The sequence below is a fragment of the Brienomyrus brachyistius genome, chromosome 9, assembly GCF_023856365.1.
Source record: "Brienomyrus brachyistius isolate T26 chromosome 9, BBRACH_0.4, whole genome shotgun sequence".
Taxonomy (NCBI): Eukaryota; Metazoa; Chordata; class Actinopteri; order Osteoglossiformes; family Mormyridae; genus Brienomyrus; species Brienomyrus brachyistius.
In genome coordinates, this window is record NC_064541.1 from 7,834,120 (window position 1) to 7,855,768 (window position 21,649).

Genomic DNA, 21,649 nt, shown 5'->3' on the forward strand with positions numbered 1-21,649 from the left:
TATGGGTTCTGTATGACTAGGAAAGAGTAAGTGTGAACGCTGATCTGTCACCAAGGGAATGCATTACAGGAATATTTCATTGGGAAAGATCCTCAGCATGTTTCTTGTGGTTTGTTCCTGGACTTATGTTTTGAACCCATTGTCGTCTTCCCTCACAGATGAGAAGAAAAAGTATCAGGTCGTGATTCACGGGATTGAACCGATGCTGGAGACGCCTATCCAGTGGCTTAGTGAACACCTGAGTCACCCAGACAACTTCCTCCACATCAGCATCATCCCAGCACCGTGCGACTGAGAGCCCCGTTTGCTGGGACACGAGAGACAATTTTGTTTCATGGGTGTCTGAAACTGGAAACTAGACATGGGCTAAATGTAACCAGTATGGCCAAGTATGTTTCCGGATCCAGAAGGAGATCTTCCAGCTTCCCCTGTCTCTCCCCATCCATCCTAAGCCAGTGGCTCCCTCTTTTGTGCTTAGTTCTTAAGTCCATCCATTTCTCTGCTTTCCTTTGTCACTACACTGCCCTTCTCTGCCCCCCCCCCCGGAGTAACCTTACAAGAAAAGCCTTATGGCCAAACAGGAAGTATGGCATCCCGTAAATTGACAGAGATAAGGGGGTGTTTGCTCCTGTCTAGCTGCCGCCTCCTGCCGTGGTTCCCACAGGCTTCCTCATCCTCTCCTTTTTCTAACTTTCTTGGGAACCCCCCCCCCACATGAATGACTTTGGAATCCTCTGGGACTGACAGTTAGATACATGCATGGGGGATTTTCTTTTTGCAGAGTAAAGAGCCTTGCTGTTTGTGATTCCTTCAAACGCCTTAGTCTCCAGAGTCAGACAGTTTGCGCAAAGGTTTCAGTTTTTTTTTTTTTTTTGAAATATATATTTCACTTTTTTTGCCCTTCTAATGTCACTGAAAATCAGCGTAAGGGATGTATTTTTTTTTTCCCATTTTCTGTACATAATTTACTGCCGATCGTCTTAGATCTTTAAACAGCTAATTATCGGAAGGCATTCTGAGCTTGGTTAATTAGACCGCTAAACTACTCCTTCCTCTTTTTTTGGCTCTGAGTAATGCATGTGTGGGGGGGTATAATTATTTTAATGGTCCACAGTTTTGACATTATTTATGGGCAGGTTGTGAAAGTTGGAGGGGGGGGGTAGCATTGTGTAGGTGTGAAAAGCGACAATGGAATTCATCTGGCTCTGCCTGGCTTAGCAGCTCTCATGTCAAACCCCACAATTACTTTGGATTCAGGTTTTTGACCGCACAAAGAGCAAGCTGGACGGTTACAGAGCTTCTCGTGCCACGATCTGATGAGCAGACTTTTCAAAAAGGAAAGTAAGTGTCAGTTTTATATGTAAGCAGACGTCGGCAGTATATTTCCTCTTCATTGTGACGGAGGGGAGGCCCTCTCTCCCATGAAGGCTCGTCAGGCTGTCTCCAAGACGATGAGGACATTTTGCGGTGATGAACAAGGACAGATGAAAACAGCGTTGGCCACACTGGGGCTCTGACAAACTTTTCGTCATTCTTTGGAGTGTTTCTCCCCCCCCCACATCTCTCTGTTGATCCTACGTTATGGCCTGGCTGCACTCCTAATCTTTTACAGAAGATAATCATTTAAATAGTCAAAAATCTGGTTAATTACTCACAGCAGAACAACTGCAACATTAAATGAAAACATTATGAATAGTGATTACCAGCCTGTTTTTCACAACACAGATTTTTCAGTCATTCCGTCTGCATTTGAGATAAAATGATTGTAAATTTCAAAAGATTGTCTCAACGCATTCACTCTCATTTGCATCCATCAAAAATTTCTGAAAGTTTAATGAAAGCTAGCAATATCCTGGACACAAACGGTGTTCTAGGAGTCAGACCATTGACGCAAGTTTAGACCCTTCAAGATCATAGCCAAGCCTCTCCATCTTCCATCTGTTTGGGTGAGCTTGGGAGGTTTCGTGGCCATTAGCTCGTGGTGTTTGTGTTTGTGGATGAGGGACCGCAGGAGACCGACACAAGCAGATGCCACACAGTTTCACGCCGCAGCTGAGAATCGTTACTTATGTCTAGGAGAGTGTGACTCTGATTTCCCGCCACCACGTCTGTAAAACGTGACGGAGTGGGGCGAGTCCCGGCTCCTTCCGCAGGTCTGCTTCTGGCTGCTCTCATCGCGTTCACCAGATGACTTTGCTTTAGTGCTTGTTGACAAACAGATTTAATCTCGCAGTTCCTGCTGGGAAAAGCCCTGTAGTTGACAAGCCCTATTGAAGGGGGACAAATAGAAAACATGGTTTGCAATCGTTTTCCCAGCCCCCCCCCCCCCACCCCACCCCAGATGGTTTGGAATCATCTGTTCCCTATTTCAGCCTTGGAATGTTCTGTTCCAGAAGTCACATGACCTGTGTGACAGTGACACCAGTGGAGACTGTCACCTGAATTTAATACTGCATTAATGCCACAAAAGGGCAACCACCAGCCCTGCGCCCTGGCCCTTTTCTTCTGTGCATATTTGTAACAACCTTAAATGTGCATTTTATCGGTGTCTTCAGATATCTTTCTGCAGTGGCTGTTCTTTACTGGTGCTTGACAGTCTTTTGCATTGACATTAAAATAAAATGAAAATGTTTTGTAGTTTTGCCTTTCTGCTTTTTTTTTTTAAAAAAAGAAAAAAACACTTAATTCACATATGCTGTGGTTTTGTTAGGCGAATGAGCGACGGATGCTGAAATTCATCCTCTGTCCCGTAACTGATGGTCTCCACTTTGAGAGTTTCTGTGGCTTCAGGAGACTCTCAGCCTCACGACATGAGGAAACGGAGGCGAGGCGGCCATGGAGACAAGGCAGCCGCAAGAAGCAGCATCTGCCCCAGTCTGGGAGAGTGGACATCAAAGCCAAGGCGGTACTCTCTACAACTTAATTAAGTAAAGACCCCCACTTACAGAGGCCTCATCCCAGGCTCACCAGTAAATCTGTCACATGAAAGATCAAGCCCCCATCCCTTTTATGTCCCCTCACTTGTTATCTGCTGGGAATTTAATTTCATTTTTTTTGTCCTGTGTATAACCCTCTGTGACCAGGATGATGAGAGATCAGGCTTTGCAGGTAAATCATTTAGAACTCGGAGCCATGGCGTTCGGTCGATCCTGACGTAAGACCCCGACGTGCGGACTATCAAGGCCTCCGATCAGTCTGCTGTGCCAAAAATATTATAGCCGATCGATTAGAAATTGGATAAGATCCCATGATTATCCCTGTCTGTCTTTGTGTTTTTATGTTGCTGTTTGTGTACTGATCAGCGTTGTTTGACTGGAACATGGAAGCCTGTAGCTAGATATCTGGCTGGTTTACGAAGTAAATAGAACCTCGCACCCGTCACTCCTGACGCCCTTCCCACAGCTCACCTATGTGGTGCACACCTGGAACTGAAGAATGGTGTCGTTAGAAGAATAAAACTCTCCCTTCTCTTTCATTTCACTTGAGCCCCCTCCCCTCCCTTACACAGACGCACACACAAAACTTGCCAGAGGACAGCAAACCTCTCATTAGAACAGACTGCTAATTGCCAGGTGCTTGGGCCTGTATAGTGCTGTGATCACAGAAGAGGCATCCCCCATAATCTTTAAGAAATATTGCGAAGAATCAGTCTTCACGTACACATGGACATGTTCATATTTACTAGTGTGATGTCTTGTTGGCCTGTAAAGATTCATTCATAATGCTTTCAGCTGTTAATTGTTACGCTGTCTAATGGTGTAGTGTGACTAACGATGTGTCGTCGATGGTTAAAATTAATTTGATACAGGTGTGAGACTTAGAGGCTGATCTTTACGTGTTGTTGTTGTAGTATAATATTTAATAAACTTAATAAATTTTAAATAAAATACATTTTTAATAAATTTTATTGAGTGGGGGATACATGCCTTAGGAGCCACAGAGGCTGCCGTTGTGGTCTGGCTTCTGTTTGAGCTTCGGGGCAGTGGTGGCGATTAGATGGGACATGACGAGCTGCTTAGACCGTCTGATAGCCTAGAAAGGGAATTTGGATGCATAGCCTAAAGCCTTTGGCAGGCTGGAGAACATATTGGATAAGCAAATGCAACAATACAATGCAGACACTTTCAGTTGTCTGCTTTGTTGCTGCTGTTGTCTGGGGCCTGTATCACAAAGCCGGATTTCTTGCTTAGCTGGATAACGTGTGGGATTTAAGGTACCCCAGTTTAAATGGACTTTACTTTTATTCGCTTCTATTTGGCCCAGATTACGTTAAATGCAAGAAATCCTGCTTTGTGATACAGGCCTGGGATTCATTATTGTTGTTGGATTGATCTTCCAGCGTCCTCCAGAAGAGTATGAAAGTGCGAAGACTCGGAGGAAATTTGAGGAGGTTAAGATGCCAAATTGCAGTTATACAGTCATTACTGATGTCTGGTATGACAGTTCTATTGTCCTGGACATGAATCAATGTCTCAAAATGGAGGAGCGAGATTCCAAAACTCACTTAGACGTTTTTTTGTTTTTTAAATGAAAACATAAGTAGGTAAAATGTTTCGCTTTTTAGAAATTTGATCTTCGGTTAGCATGTTACATAGCACTGGTGGCAAGCACACAGTTTTATGAGGTTAATCTGACAGGAAGCTGTCCAATGTGCAGAGTGGTGTATCAGCAGTCGTAACTTTTAACGGTTTCACGTAACTTTTGGGGCTCTCTCTGCTGGGATGATAGCTGCCGTTCAATGCAGCTGGAAAAAAAAATCCAGAAAGTTTCCTGAAATTCAACCATTGGTCATGAACCAAATGACCAGCAGGGTTGGCAGTCTTACAGGATATATAAGGAATTCTAGTATGACAGCATTTACAAAAATTTGAGACAAGCTTAAAAATATCTATAAATAACAGCTGGAAACCCCCTTTCCTGATTCCTTGAAATACTCTGTGGAGGGACCTCTGCTAAACGGGGTAACCACATGATGAAAAACGTGTCAGGTTTTTGTCCACGCTGCCCTTGTAGACCACACATCACTGATCACCACCCTCCTCTTTAAAGACCTCACAAAAAATAAGTTTGGGTCCGATTTCTGAAAGTGGGCGTCTTTCGGTAAAGTCTCTAGTTTGTTGGAAACCACTGAAAGGTTTTTCTACTATTCTTCACATTAACCTTTATGTTTCTCAGCTTATCAATTTTCATTATTGTTATCAGCAGTTTTCTCACACATTTTAAATGTATAACTGGCCCCCTTAGATTCTCACAGCCTCGATTCTTAAATGTAGGTAGACCTTGGTTTTTCAGGCCTATTTGGTCTTACGAGGTAACATGATGAATTGCTTAAATATTTAATGCCTGGAGGAGGCATCTTACTGTATGGGATGCCTCCCCAAATGCTTACTTCAATTATGTTCTGTATTCTTAGGGTCAGAAAAACAACAGAAATGTACAGCTAGAAGCAGCACTGAAACGGAGTAACGACTGTGATTATAAACATTCATTTATTATTTGTTTTGGAGAAATAGTCTTAAAAGCATTTTTATGCAAGTTCTAAGCATACAGAAACAACAACTTGGAAACAGAATTTGTCCAAGCAACATTGTCCATAACCAGATGTGATTGTAAGAATATTTAAAATGAAGTAAAATGCATTCATTTGAGCATCCATCCATCCATCCATCCATCTTCCAACCAGTTATCCTGAGCCACTCAAATAGAGAAACTATTGACTAATTATATTTCGCCATTAGCAATGGTAGCTCAGATCCCATACCCTATTCTGTGTATGTAAAGTTCTCCCAAAGTCAGTTTTTTTCCCCCAGAAGCTTCTCTTGTATCATACAATCTAAGAATATGCGGTTTCAGTGCATTGGTGACCTAAAATCCCTGTGCTCTTGTACTTCCTGGAATGGGCACATAGTGACCACGCACCGGAGATCCGCTATGGCATAGCTGTGTTGGTTTGTGCCCAGTTTGGGGTGATTCCCAGCCTTACACTCGTAGCTTGCGGGATAGGGTCTGGACCCCACAACTCTGCATACCAGTGGATATAGAAGATGAATAGATGGAATATTTTGATTGATTAACTTGGTATCTCTTCCCCCCACAGTCCAAAAACATTCTGAGGCTAATTGGAGATGCTAAATTGCCCATAGGTGTGCATGTGTGAGTGAATGGTGTGTGAGTGTGCCCTGCGATGGGCTGGTCCCCCCATCCTGGGTTGTTCCCTGCCTCATGCCCATTGCTTCCGGGATAGGCTCCGGACCCCCCGCGACCCAGTAGGATAAGTGAGTTGGAAGATGGATGGATGGTATCTCGGTCAGAATGCATTATGTTACGGTTTGGTAGAACTAACAGGCATCCCATCCAGCACCCTCCCCCCCCCCCCCTCTCCCGCCACCATGTGTTACAGAGTTGGTTAGAGTGGATGTAACCAAACTGCTTTTAAATGTTTTATATTTCGTTAGAACAAATATTTTGCAGCTGTATATGGAAAAGCCTTAATCTCAGAAAATATCCTTAATGAATCCAGCGGGATCTTAGTCTGTCAGGATTATCGCCCATGTTACCTGGCCGGACACCTACATATTTCAGTTTCTCTCTGATAGATTACACTGAAAATAGATAGAAATTGCACATTCATTCAAAAATTGAATACCTGCTATAGATATTTGGCAACTAATACGAAAATACACATTCAATAAATTTTTCATGAAGAAATGTTTTGTATCAGCTAATTGCTGTGTTCTGTACGTAAGTCTATTCCACCATGTGGCAAAATGCAGCAAAATTTTGCTGATCTATTATTATTATTTATTGTTGTTATTATTTTTATTAATAATAATTTTTTTTTCCCAAGCACTTACAAATGAAGTTTCCCAGGCATTTACGTATGAGCATTTTAGTATTTGGCAGCTCAGGGCCGTAGATCAGTTCTGGTAAGTTTTTTTTTTATTATTATTATTATTTTAGATATGACGTCAGAGATGGCATATCAGCACAAAATGCAGTATAATTATACCTATAATGACTCTAACTGATAAACGAATGCAAATTTTAATCACTACTTAGTAATCGTAGATCACTGTAGTGCGGTAGGTCTGCTCATGTAGTTATGAATTATCTTTTACTCATGTCACTTTAAACTATCATGAGCCTTCAATAAAGATACAGCAGGATCGCTTTTGAAAATACTCATATCTCGAGAAACAGACTGAATAATGCACATTCCGTCTAATTAAAATGATGGCCTTTAACACACCAGTGCCGTGTCACAAACGTTGGGGAATTTCCTGAAGAAACTCAATGAACACAAGACTTTACTATTTATAAGTAAACACGGGGTGTGATTAACATGAGTTCATCAAAGGACCACAAAACGGGAAGATTTAAACGTCTATTTGGTCCACCTCATCGGGCACGATCGTTTGTTTCCTTATTACTAGGGGGGAAAACATTTAATAAACGCACAACAGGGGTGTCACAAAAAATGAGAATTTCAATGGACCCTGTATAACCGGAGCCCACGCAAACAAGAACCCAATACAACTGAAATCAAACGAGCCAATTAATGTTCCCCAATTGTTATAAACAACTGAAACAAACAAAAAAAAACAGTAGAATGTATAGTAGCCTTTAATTTAGTTTTTAATTATCTTTACTAACCAGCTCTGTGTGTGTGCAGAGCTGATTAGTAAAGAAAATTAAAAACTAAATTATAGACTACTACATTCTGCCGTTTTCTCCTATATTTACCAAAATAATTTATATGAATATTTAAAAGATTGACGTTCATCATTTACATATAAAAAAGACTGATCTGAGTAATAGGCTATTGAAGTCAAGCATTATGTTTGGCATCCCGGGAATGCAAAAGATACATCTAAACAACGGACGTTTTTACACAGTAGTCCCCCGAACAACCTAGGCCTACTTAAAATATGCCTACTTAAAATAGTTTTTCATACAGCGTAAGACATCCGATTTCGATAATTTTTATTTGTTTCCACTGCGGACTGGAACCGTTTAACATGGTTAAAATAATGAAACTACTATAAGGATCTCATTTTACTCGTAATTCCACATAAACGCGCAGCCGATTCGCGCTGCAGTCGCAGGAAAAACTGAGGGAACCCCGTCTATTTTTCTTCGAGTCGCCCACTATATTTAAAATTACAAAGCAGTTTCTTACTTATGACGTCTTTTTAAACAGTGGAACTTGCTGTGTCAAGCTTGAACCACACCAAGTTTCACTTCACCAGTAGTAAAATCAATACTTGGAAAAAGGAGAAGTCTCCGATAGCACGCATAATGAGATGAGGCTGTCATAACGCGAGGGCTCTAGCAGGACTTTCGTTTTGACACAACCGTTCATGAACGGCGAGATGGATGCACCACTTGACCTTATAAAATAAATCATGAAAAGCGGATGACTCAACATCAGGACAAGTCTATTTCTGCATCTGAAAAATACACAGTCATCGTGCCTCCGTCCCCAACTGCATCTTCCCATTGCACCATTTGTCTCTGGTCCCAAGAATTACGTCATTTTACGGTGTGGAAAAAAAGTGGAAAAAGTTCTTGCGAGGGTAGAAGATCAAGTCTAAATATCATAGACCTGCTCCATACTCGGCTTCTGAAAGCAATATTTTGTAAAACACAAAAATAGTTTCATGAAGATATAAGCATAATCTATAATTGTATGTCTTCGGGTGTTTACACCCGACTTTGCGTTTAGAAGGTTACAAGTGCTAAATGACACTATTTAAATGAGGGACCAGGAAAGAAAATAGGCAGTGTGTGTGATAAATAGCGTTTTTTTCCCCTGGTTTTCTGTTGTACATATATACACTATAGGTGTATATGCTAATTTTTCATTTGACATTTGATATTGAATATTATTCGTGTCGTTTTTATAACTTAAAAGAACCTGAAAAAAACGCATCTCGCCCATCTGTTTCTGCAACTGTTACCCCACGTAGCAAATTTTCGCTCTTAACAGCAACACTTCATAACTCTTATAGTGACGAGTGTTTCCACGCTAATGAACAGTAAATGAAGACAGACAATAAACACGTGTATAGCGATGAACATTTATATCATAATTAACATTTTGACATGTCGCACATAAATAATTATGTAAACGGGTATGTAAACATAAGAAACGGTTGTACTCCAATTATTAAAGCAGTAAGAGTGAAACTTTGGTCTAAGTTCAGAAATAGGCAGAACCTGCCATGTTTAACACAGGACTCCTGCTCTCACTAACAGGCACAATGTTGTTGGAGACAAATCTTAAAAATGATATAATTTTTTATATATATATACTGTATATATTTTTAAAAAAATCCGAAATTGTGTATGAGAAAAGCACTGGCAGAAAAACCAGTAATGGTGGCTGGAGTGCTTTGGTCTGTGCTACTCACAACAGCAAGTGAATGAACAGAAAACAAACGTGAAAAAAGTTTCTACAGAACAGATCACAATCCAGGAACACAATATATACACATAGAGTTCTCTTGCCCCCCCCCCCATCCCTCCCCCCCAAATTAAGATTTTTTGGGGGGAGGGGCTTGAAACAAAACCAAGTTAAATTTTGGTAACTAGCTTCAAATCCAAAAGCTCAATTAGTCTTTGTATCAAATTCTCAATTTTGGTATCGACAAAATATATCATTAGCGGACTATAAATAAAGAATTCCCAGCTCTTCAGCTGATATGCTACATTTATCTTTTTCATTTTGGTTTATCTTTCCTCACCTTCAAGTAGCAAAGCAATAAATATTACAGCCTCTCTCTTCCATCTGGACTCATACACTGAGGTAACTGTTGTTGAAAATATACAAAAATGCCCTCGTTTCAATTAAATATAACTAGAATTTAACAGAAATACAATTACTAAGAACACCTTACGTACGGGGCAGCTACGCAAGACAAGAGCAGAACTTTTACATTAAATCATCCCTTAGTTCAGCATTTCAAATGTCTACATTTGGCAATGCAAAACAAGTCAATCTAATTGAGGAGAAATAAAGACAAACCATGAATACTGAATCATCCAGATCTCTTTCAATGATCTAAGCAAACTAAGACAACAAAAGAGAAAATATCTACAAAAGAATGGTCACAGACGGAAAACATAAAAACACAATTACAATGAGTTACCCAGTCATTGTAAACAATATTTCCAAAATTTCACTGTCGACAATGTCAAAATTGCATAATAAATTAATAATACATCATAACTGAACCAAATAACTGAAATAATGAAAACAATATTGGAAGTACGATTGTCTAACATTGGAAGAAACACAAGACCGAGAGTAGTCTGAGGCAATGCCTTTTTTTAGCCCTGAGTAGAAAAGTCCCTGAAAGAGCAGCCAAGGCCTTGTTAACAAAAAGGAGACTATGTACACTGATTGCTCTGAGTTTCCTGGCTCTCAACAAGCACAGTCAGTTTGTGTGTCACAGTTCCTTCAGTGAAGGTCATCATGGGGGGCTTCAAGGGTTCATGGGTTCCAGAGATTCCTGTTTTACTTTGACTGGGAGGAGAGACAGAGGGCTCCCACAACGCAACTTGATAACCGAGGCCTCGCTACCAGGTTCATAGAGGCCATACCCAGTGGAAAGCAGCTCACTGGCACCGCCCTTGTGGTAGGAGGCCTTAAGGTCCATCTCCCGCCAGATCATGCCAAGGATCTGTTTCTCCACCACGTTCTCCACGTTGACGCTGTCCATCTCCTCCAGGCGGTCTGCATTGTCGCTGAGATCGAACCGCTCGATCTCCTCATTGATGCGGTTGAGCTGGTCAAGAGGGCGTCCCGGTGGGGAAGGGGCAGCCGTACAGTGGCCCTTGAGGTGGACTTTGAGACTACACAGGTGGATGTAGCTGCGGTGACAGTGCGGGCAGGTGTGGGGGCGGTCCCGGGTGTGAAGCCGCTTGTGCAGTTTCAGGTGGACGAACTGCGTGAACTTGGCCGGACACAGCTTGCACTGGTAGGGCTTCTCTCCCGAGTGCAGGCGCTGGTGAGTCTTCAGGTTGCTGGTGCTGCTGAAGCGCTTGTGACACACCTGGAGCCCAAGACGGCAAAAAGATCAGAGAAAACATCCACGATGGCGCAGCGCATGTAGATATGGGGATGATGGACAGACATGGTAAAGAGAGATACCTGCAGGCAAATATGGATGCAGATGAGCAAAATGATGACCTCTGCTTACCTGGCACTCGTGCGGTTTTTCACCGGTGTGCACCAGGTAGTGCTTCTGGAGATGAGCCAGTTGGGTGAAACCTTTACTGCAGGTCTGACACTTGAAGGGTCTCTCACCGCTGTGAACTCTCAGGTGTACCTGCAAACCACGTACATTGTGTTACCACAACATCACATTTTCTGAGCTCTGTATATTACGGAAATATTTCTTCAGTAGACTAGTGTTTCTCAACCCAGACCGGGTTGGGAAACATTGCGGTAGACAATTACTCAATGCAGGTTAAAAAAAAATAACTAATAAAAATTCACCTTCAAGTTTGAGAGCTGTCCAAAGGTCTTGCTGCAGACGTTGCACTCGTACTTAATCTTGCCGTTCTGCTTCTTCAGGGGGTACGGCAGTGCTTTGTAGCCAGTGCTACTGCGCTTTATTTTGCTGAGGTTGATCGCTTCCTCGTTGGCGCGGGCAGCGGCCTGCAGTGCTGGCGTGGGTTTGGTGGGCAGGCAGTCGGTGGTGGCCGCCGCGCCGGCTGTAGGGGACCCACTGCTGGGGGCGCAGGGGGGCGTGTCCTTCAGAGAGGTGGCCGCGGAGAAGGCGCTGGTGGGCGCCGGCAGTAGGATGTCACGGTGTGGGGGGTCAGGCATAGAGAGCACGAAACGGCGAGCGCCGTCAGGGGGCAGGATGCTAGAAGGCAGGGGCATGTGGGGCATACGCCCGCCCCCGGGGAGAATGTTGTTGTAAAGAGGGTACATGTGAGGGAATATGCTGCCCCCTGGAGTTCCATTGATTGCATTGCATCTCATTTGGTAGTGTGGCAAAAGGTAGCGAGAATAGTGGGGATTGGAATAGAAAGCGGCTGAAAGATGGCTGGGAGAGGGGTAAGCAGGGTAGTGTCCAAAACCGCGGCTATATATAGCAGGAGTAAAAAGGAGCCCCTCCCTCTGCTCCTGCGAGGGAGGCGTCAGGGGCGTAAGCCCTGGACTGCTGTGGGGGCTGCTCTCGGGGCTGCTGCGGGCTGTGGGGCTGGGTGTGGCCGAGGACTGGCCAGGGGAGTGGGCTAAGTAGCTGTGGTTTAATCCGGGGACGTGGGGCCGCAGCGGGTAGACGACGCGAGGGTAGACCGGCCGCTCCGGGCTGCGTTTGATGGGCGGTGAGCCCTCGGGGCGGGGGGGCCGCGTGGCCAACGGGCGGCTGGGCTCCTGTGAAGTCCCCTTCAGGATCTCCGAGACGCTGTGCTCCCTCTTGCCCTTGTCCCGGGGTGGGACCGGCTCGGCCACCTGCCGCTTGGCCTCCATCAGGGTCTGTTCTGTGGGGGGGGGGGGGAAGGGGACACATCGGGTTAACCATGTCATCCGGACTGCCAGACACAGCCCTTTCCACTCTACTTCTTCAGATCAGCTTCGCTAGGGGAGCATCTTATTCATCCCCACAGCTGGATGCATCTGTCTGTGTAAAATGGCGAGATTCTGTCTGAGAGACCAGCGGGGTGGAAGCTGGGGAAACCGCTGTGAAATTGCCAAATGAGGCCAAACCACAGCAAGCGTCTCCCTGCCAGCAGAACGGACCGAAGCAGAGCTTGAGTGAGGCGTGGAGCCCGCCTCAGCCGCCGTCGAGTTTTAAGCTCCAGTAAAATCGATATAATCCCCTAGGATTTGAGACGTCTACTTGGAGTCATACTTCCAAGCATCGAGAATATTTACATACACCAAGAAACAGGAAGTAAGGGGCAACATTTCGACAAATCATTTCCACTCGATCAGATCGTGAGGGACCAGGGAGAGAGACAAACAGGAGTCCCACACAGATTGTTAATGGTTAAGTTAAAAAGTTAAATATCATTTTACTGGGCTGGCGATCACCGAATGCTTGTTGAGAGTCTCAGTCTCTAAACTCTCCCTTCAAATCATGAATGGCTTCTGGGGGGCCAGTATCAGTGGGGTGAGTCTGAGGGCTCAGTTAATGCAGTCCTTCTAGTTACTAGTGAAAGGTTAACCTACAGCTACACTCATTGTATTATTGCCTTTAACGACTTCATCAAGATGAAAAGTCATACTATCCTGCGCGTGCTTACCTCAGGAAGCTATTGACAAGGGCTCATTTACATTAAATACCCATAGAAACCTCTCTTCCTTACAAAGTGACAGATACCTTCCTTCTGGGGGAGGAAAAGATAGAGTAAACCCCCACTGCCTGGTTTTATCATCTTGTAAAGGTACGCAAGCCCCCCCCCCCCCCCCCCTCCCAGACAAACACAATGAAATCAGCAATCAGACAGAGCTGGATAGGACATATACTGATGAACTTTTCATAGCTGAAAAACAAAAAAACTCAACATTCCGGATCAAGCTTGAATGAGGAGCACTAATTAAATGTAAAAAGCGGCATCTCTGCTCCTGAATGTATGCAGGGGGCGAGTCCATGCTGTCTCCCAGTCAGCAAACACATTCTACATTAAAAAAAAAAATTAATGTACAATGTACACTGCACAAACCTATCTCAGCCTTCCGGATTGCCTAGGTTGCTGTGCTTAACCCATCCGAGAGCTCCCACAGAGCAAACAGTCAGTGATCACTGAGATATCAATCTGTCAGCGCATCCACGACGCCAGAAAGTTCAAGTGGTCCCCCAACCCCCTAAATAAATAAAGGACTTGTGCCAGAAAGCTGTGACAGTTTCGTTTAGCTTACCCCACACCACACACAAAGCTGGGGTGGGGGCATATTTAAGGTTATTTTGCAAAATCGAAAACACCCAAGCTACAAGATATTCTCCCCCAATACGGGTAGGCTATCTAGCAGATTCCAGCGTCATAATGTCGGCGATAACTTCAATGAGCACTTCATGCTTAATCACGTACCAGCCCCACGTGGGAGTGACACCTTGAGCTGTTTTTCGTTATGACGAGGCTTTGGGTCAGGGCAAGGTAAGGACCTCATTGCGGCTCACGCATTCTGGACAACCGTTAGAGCTTGTGGGAGTAACTCAACCAGAGAGCAAGGAGCTTTGGAAGGGCCCCAAACAGGTGGCAGGGATGAGTCTGCTACCCACATCTACACACCACAGCTCAGAAACAGAAACGGACACAACCTCTTTGTCCCTTAAGGCAAAGTCACGTCTACCCTCTTTCCTCTGTCTCCGGCTGTCAAACGCAAAGGCTTTTATTATAACAAACAGAACGAGTGTGTTAGGCAACTTAATGTTGAAAGAACGTTCAACTACCAATGACTGCAGCATTACGCTGGAAGCACCATGTAATTAAATGCCATCATTACTGAGTTCCGTCCATGATGCATCTAATGAAAACACTACTTTAAACACACTCATCACACTTTGTCCTGGGGCAAGGCAATGCACAGTCTGACAGTCTGCTTCCCACATTCCTTCTGCCCACCAGAGCCCTTTGGCCTAAGCTCGCACCAGGCAGATCGTCGCCACAGGATAAGGGACAGAAAGTAGAGAAGGAACTGCAAACATCCAGCAGGGGAATGTCATATATGAACAATAGCTGGAGCCTCAAAAAGAAACCACAGAACTGAATCTCAAAGGTGGAAGACCAGCTTAGGATCAGGCGTGTGGATCATGACGGCACGTCGCTGGGTACTTACTGAGCTTCTGCATCATAAGTTCTCCAGACGGGGGGTAGTTGAGGCGCTGGGCGAATTCAGGGCAATACCACACCAGCAGCTCCTCATGGGGCAAAATGGGCTTGATGGTGTAGAAGTAGATGTTCATGCCACTCTGACAAGCGGCCAGATTCTGCTCCTGCTGTGTGTGAGCTGGGTTCACGTAGCGCATCCAGTTACTCTTGTCCTCGTCCAGCCCGTCCACAAAGTGGTGGAACTCCCCCTTGGAGTAGATCTGAAGGAGGAGGCCGAAAAAGAGACCGGGGGGGGTCAGAGGTTACGTACAGATGGAAGACACTTCTGGTGAAGATTCAAAAAGAAACATGCAGCTTAAGGACGCATCGTCCGGGGTATGTAATTACATTGCAGCTTCTCTCTGTAGGCAGACCATAAAGTAAGGGGGGGAGGGGGGAGGGGGTTGCCGAACCCAACACAGACTCGTCACAAACGGGTGGGAAATGCTGAACCCCAGATCCTTGAGCAAACTCAAACCCTCGACGGCTGAGTCAGTCTAGTCGCCATGATGTCACCCACGATCTCAGGGTGAATCTGCAGGACTGAAGCTACCGCCCACCCAGATCGTTCTCAAGTTCGTGCTCTCTACCCTTACTACAGTTATTCCTGTATAGCGCAGCTTTCTCATAGTGAACTCATCTATCGACTGATCCGTCGTCACAGCAAGGTTACAGTGTAACCTGCCGCTTCTCTTTCAGCAAACTGCTACTGTGTACTTGCGTTAGACCCATGAGCTCAACGCTACGAGACCGCATTATTAATTTTAATATCACACGGGTTTAACTAAGCAGTTCTGTTTTTTTATTTGATGCCGAAACTTTCTAAATTACTGTACTTTCTAAATTATTGATTACAAAGCACTCAAAGAGTAATCACATTCTCACTTCAGCATTCATTAAAAGATGCCAGTGAAGGTAACTGCTTTTCTGAAATGGCCCTTTTCACGTGGATGACAAACTGTTCATTTTTATCAATGAACGAAACATGGACTCAAGTACAGTTGTGGAACAATTACCTACTCATTTGGTAGTAGAAATGGCACAGAAAATGTACACGACGCCAATGTGAAATATATCAAGCAAAGCAATCTTAAGAATTCTGAGGTTTGTTATCATTCCATGCTTGTTTGGTAATGAAGTCCCGATGACCAGCCTGCCAGAAAGGCTTCCAGCCCGTGTGGGGGGGCGGGGGGGGCGGGGGGGTTCTCCTTTCCGTTTTTTTTTTTTTTTTTTTTTTAAGAACCACTTTTCTTTTCTGTGTGTGCTGAAATGACTTCCTTTATAAAGAGAAAAGGGGAAGTGAGTGTGGTCTAATCAAAGAGATGAGGGTGAGATACAAGTCTGTGTGGTATTTCTGTGATGAGGGGGTGAAGGCAACAGGTGATGTACGCCGTCACACAATTCAGTGGTAAGCCGGTTGGGGACGTTCTGTGACAACCACCCCACCCCCCCCACAGATTTATTTTTTTAGGGGCTGTTGATTCACCTTGTCATTTGCAGGAACAGCGACGTCACCACCGAGTATTACGCTGTAAGAAGGGGTGTCACAAAGCTATTTCAAAAAGGTTTTTTTTGTCTTGTTTGAAACGTTTCCACTTCATGATTTACTGTAGGTACGACTGTCTTAGTCAGTTCAAAACCAAAACTACGTATAACATAAAGGAATAATTAAAAAAAGACCAAAATAAACAGTTTCCTCAACAGCAGAAAAAGGACCGAAACTTTGAGTGTGTGTGCGTGTGCGCGTGTGTGTGCGTGTGCGCGTGTGTGTGCGCGTGTACGATACTAGGGCTAGGATTGGGGAGGCTTTGTTACGGAATAGTTTCTCTGATCTTTTTCGCCAGAGTGGACCTGCTTCACAACAGTCAGCCTCGTACTGCCTGAGAGTAGCCGTACCCCCCCCCCACACACACACACACTCCGATCTGCCCATCCACCTCCTGCTGGGCCCAAACTGTCACACGGGGGCCTCCAGCACACAGCTGCGATGCAGTCTCTCCAGCAATGCCTGCATACGCTCGCAGCCCCAAGCCACTTCCTCGCTGAGTCAGCGCGAGGCGGCCGAGCGCGTCTCTTTACCGGCAGCCTGGAGCAGGCCCTGCCGACCACGTCACCCAGGAGTGCAGAGCAGAGGAAAGGCAGGCGGATATTTGTGTCCGCACTCTGCGTGCCGACAGCCGTGCTTATGTGTGCGGTTCTAAGTGTTTTTTAAGAAAACTCCCACACCGCTGTTTTTCGTCGTGAAAGCCGTTCCCGTATCCCACTTCACGTCGTCTCCGTGACATCGAGAATGCCCCTGCCAACTGCACGGTGCCCACTGGAAACTTATGGCCGCAAAACCGCCATCGAGTGTTTTTCGCTAAAGAGCGTCAAGGCGCAGACGTCTGTCAGCATCTCAGAATCTCACTTCCCAAAAGGTTTCATTTGTCTGCGCAGCGGACAAAATCCAGCAGTGAGGGGCTGAGTCAGATCACTGGGGAGCAGGACCTCAATACTCACCCTCCAGAAGTACTTCCTGTTCGCATCCTTGGGCACCGTCTCTGCAGTGTAGCACTGACCCACTAGGGGGCCAAAGCGAGTCCCCTTCGGGATGTACTCTTTGCTTTCCACTCCAATTACCTGAAGAAGAAGGAAAAAAAAAACAGAAGGACATTAAATCGCAGTCAGCATATTACCATGAACAGGCAAATCTCACTGCTGTGATAACCTACAGTTGTTCGTTTCAAAGCGAACATTCAACTGAAAACTCATATTAAAGAGATACATGGTTCCCTCTTGGGTTCCTAAGCACGAACTGATGAACTTTCCCACAGGACAGCTGCAATTTACTAAGACACTGCCTGACCATATTTGGGAAGGCTGGCCAGAGCATGGCCCGTCCTCAGCCAAGTTTTTATTCAGACCAGCGCTCCCAAAGGAAGCCTTCCTCACTTCCTGTGCTCCCATTTACCAAGTGAAGACTGCCCACCCCAGCAGCAAAAGTGAACATCACTCATTCATCAAAGAATGGAAAACAATGCGGGGAAAAAACCGGGGGCGGAAAAAACAGATTTCCCCAGAGGAAGTGCACTCAGATCCAGTAAGGAGAGGCTGGGAATGCATTGGAAAGTGCGGTAAGTCAAAAGCCCGTATAGCAAGAAACACAGAAACCAGTTGTATGGCTTCGGGTGCCAAGTCCTCATTTGATGAATACTGCTGTTTAACTATGGTTCACTGACAATTCATCACTCCCCTCAGGTAAGGAGTTCAACAGCAACGGCACTTTGAACGATTCCTTTCTTGTCTGGTCGGTGATTTCAAAATACACCAGAGGAGAGCGGTGGGAGGAAGGTAACAGGTTCCAGACCAGTGACTCTGGTCACTCTTGAGGAGCCAACTGAAGCTCCCTCTCCACAAGATGCTCCACTGGGTCCAGGTAAAGGCACCTGTGATCTTCAGAGCCACACTCAGCACCCCCTATCAATGTAGGCCATCTGAGGTCACAAGGTCAGAAACCTACTCATCTTCCATCTCTGAAAGCCTCTGTGGTGCCTTACAGCATTTTACTGAATCTGCTCGGTCACAATGCAGATATACACAATACAGGACTATGTCCATTCTCCCTGGCAGGAATACCCATGATCAGAGTATACACACACACACACACACACACACACACACACACAGCCAGACAAATCTGGTCCTGATCCTTTCTGTCCAGGTGTCCTTCCAGCATTTGCTCTGTAAGGCAGACAAATCTGGCCAGTATACCACAAGGCAGGTAGAGGGGTGCAGGCCCCAGTGAAACCCAACTATGGGATTGGGGGTAAAAAAAAACAAAAAAAAAAAAAAACAAACAGAATGTCTTTAGAAGGCAAATCAGCACCTGAAATTACAGAGCGTTTTGGATCTCGGAGATAAAGGACTTCAAAGGGGGGGGCTGGTGTTTTACGGAAAACACAGGGGCCCTTTATCCGCCACCTCAGCAGCTTCTCTGCGGGGATTACGCACAGCCCGGTGGTCTAATCTGCAGACCCTTCTCTGCAACCCACCTTCGACATCACATACGAGGATTTCCCTTGAAAGCCATGAGGGAATCCCCCCACCTATCCCCTTAGATAACCTAAGCGGCGTAGCCCGCGCATTTTCAGATCAGTCATTAACAGATCGAGCTGCTTCCATCACTGCTCTCCCATTCACATTTATTTAATGGACACTTTTGTCCGAAGCATGGCACCAGCGAGCTAGATAGTACGTCACAAGGCAGATAATGCATCAGAAGGCAGTTGGCGTGACCGATACGCTGCCCTATCTCTGTTCGCCTGGATGCCCCCCCCCCCCCACCCCATATAGGTGTGACGCCTCAGTGTAATAACCACTCGCACTACCCCCAATCCCACCACAAGACAGCAGGGAGATGAATAATTCACAGGGAACTGGTTGGGCCTCCATTTGTAATCAGGCAAAAACAATAGGGCCAGAGCTTCCTCCGCCCGCTCTCTCATCACGCACAGCACGCACTAACCATACTCAGAAGGCTCCCCTTTCTTACGCATACGAGGAGGCCATGTTTTAGGTTCCTGAAGGGGGCGATATACATCTTGAGTGAGCAGACTCACACGCACAGGTGATAAGTGTAATGAAGAATTTGATTTTCAGGCTAATTCAAATTATTATTTATATATATATATAAAAAAGAACTAGACGGTCAAACTTCCAAATTTGTTGCCCTCCTCCAAGCCACTAGCTGCCCACCCAGACCTTCATCACAGCGACATTAGAAAGCTCTTCCCCGGCACAGGTACAGGAATCTAACGCCGGGCTTGCGGTGCTGGTTCTTACCCCAGGTGAAAGGCTCATTGTTCCTGTTGAGATATCCAACCCCACCCCAGAAAGAAAAAGTGAAAAAATATCCATCTAGACACAGAGCCCCCCCCGGCATTCCGAGGCTGGCTGCCAACCGCACAGGAACTGCCCCCCCAAGCAAACGACACGAGGCTCATAATCTAGCGAATTGCACCCGACTGAAACAGATGTATCGCAGGATGGAAGCTCCCTGTGCTCAGCTGAGGACACACACACACACACACACACACACACACACACACACACACACACACAAGTTCACGCTAAACGGGGAAACCTAAAAGTTCACCCTGACAGCTCCTTTGTTGCTAAGAGGCACAATTTGCTGAATGCGTCTAAATATCTCTAGCGAGAGTGATTTTAGTTCCCGTAAGTGAGAGACCTACCTCAGTGGAGCCTGCAGGATGTCTGAAGAGCAGGTTGCGTGGCAGTGAGGCCTCGGCCCGAGTCAGAGTGGTGCTGTCCGGACTCCCCTCCATGGAGCTGTCGTACACAATGTAGGTGCATTTTTCCTCAAACTCTGCCTCGGTCCCACGTTGTCATATCGGCATCTTGCACGTCCGCCGCCGTGGTAACGCGATCAATGTTGGGAACACCCTCAGTGGTCCACATGGCTGAGTTATGCTGAGAAGCAGCCTGGAGTGGAATTGGAGTGGAGGAGAGAGGTCTGTTAGGAGCGTTAGGACGCAGAAACCTCTTACACCAATTTCCAGTTCCGATGTGGTGGCATTTAAACCCAGATGAAAAGTAAATAAAATTGAATCCAGTGAATTTTCAGAAGGTGTGACAGAAAGTGCAAACAAATGCACCGTCCACGAAAACAGCCCTGAAATTCACGCAAATTAAAAAAATATTTTAAAAGTGACTTCTCTTCATAATGCTGCCAACCCATGATCAAACCTAGTCATGAAGACGATGCCTGCAAGTCTGTGTGGAAAGGGACTGCGTAGAACAAGGCGACCGACAAACACGAAAGCTCTGTGGGGGTCAGGGCCGTCAAGGGGCCCCGCTCTGGAGCACAGAGAGAGAGAGCGTGACACAAACAGGGGAAGGAAGTTCCGTCTGGGATTGAATGAATGGAGCTAAAATGGGCCGTGGCGTAGCAGGCGAGCGGAACCGGCAAGCTGACCCAGAAGCAGGGGCAGGGGATTCTTTGGGGGGGGGGCAGAGGGGGGAATCTTCCCACACGGACCGCCAAGACACAAAACAGGCTTCAAAAACACCACCAGCTGCACAACTGCCCCCTCCCCAAAAAAACATCCTAACTCAGTACTTCCGGAGAGTTCTCATTCACGTCAGTGCGAGAGAGAGGTCAACCCAGCCAGTAGCCAGTCACACACACGTCCTGTGCCCTTAGCAGGGAAACAATGTGAAATGGATACAAGGTTCACCGAAAACCAGTCAACACTCAGGTTGCTGCCTGGCAATTAGTCAGTGATGCCATCTAGTATACTACTACTAAGTAAGCTAGTTAAATATTTTATTAAACAATTAAGGCTATTAATAGTCCAGAAATGGCACGCAGACGCAGTCAGGCAGAACAATGGTAAAATAAAACGCCACATCTTCAATTCTTAGTTCTTTTGAAGTTCAGCCAAAGATGAATGTGACAACAGCTGTTTAATGTGAGACTAATAATGAAACTGGTAGGCATTCTCTGAACAGACACACATCCTTTAAAAAGGCTTAGCGAAGTCAATCAATAAGATACTGCTCAGTAAAATGTTAAAATGTTTAGCTTAAAGGTTTTTACTGCCAAAAGAATTATTAATGAATAGTAAGATTGCTTAATTACTAACTAAGGAAAATAAGCTGAGCCAATTAAAGAAAATTAAAATCACATTGAAAAACTGTGAAAATGTAGTGAAAAAAAAACATTACAGAGAAAACCAGAGTGACTAGAAAAGAGAAAGTCGTACTTACTAAGACGCCTTGTGCACATCCACACATAGAGCTGACTGAGTGAGACCTGGAT

The 21,649-nt window shown here is 45.4% G+C and overlaps 2 protein-coding genes across 5 annotated transcripts in view; one reads left to right on the forward strand and one right to left on the reverse strand.

Moving 5' to 3' along the window:
• atg5 (ATG5 autophagy related 5 homolog (S. cerevisiae)) overlaps positions 1-2,637 on the forward strand; it is a 31,970-nt gene extending 29,333 nt beyond the window's left edge. For all 4 annotated transcript variants that reach the window (XM_049026847.1, XM_049026848.1, XM_049026846.1 and 1 more), the window contains exon 8: positions 159-2,637. In XM_049026847.1, the coding sequence (XP_048882804.1) occupies positions 159-295 (137 nt within the window). In that variant the 3' untranslated portion in view covers positions 296-2,637. The remainder of the gene's footprint in view (positions 1-158) is intronic.
• Positions 2,638-9,066: 6,429 nt separating this feature from the next.
• On the reverse strand, positions 9,067-21,643 carry prdm1a (PR domain containing 1a, with ZNF domain). Its single transcript, XM_049026843.1, is given in 8 exon segments — positions 9,067-11,057; positions 11,205-11,333; positions 11,504-12,498; positions 14,798-15,050; positions 17,329-17,448; positions 20,061-20,204; positions 20,206-20,310; positions 21,598-21,643. Coding segments are annotated over 8 exon segments (2,343 nt in total). The 5' UTR covers positions 21,625-21,643; the 3' UTR covers positions 9,067-10,487.
• Positions 21,644-21,649: the final 6 nt, after the last annotated feature.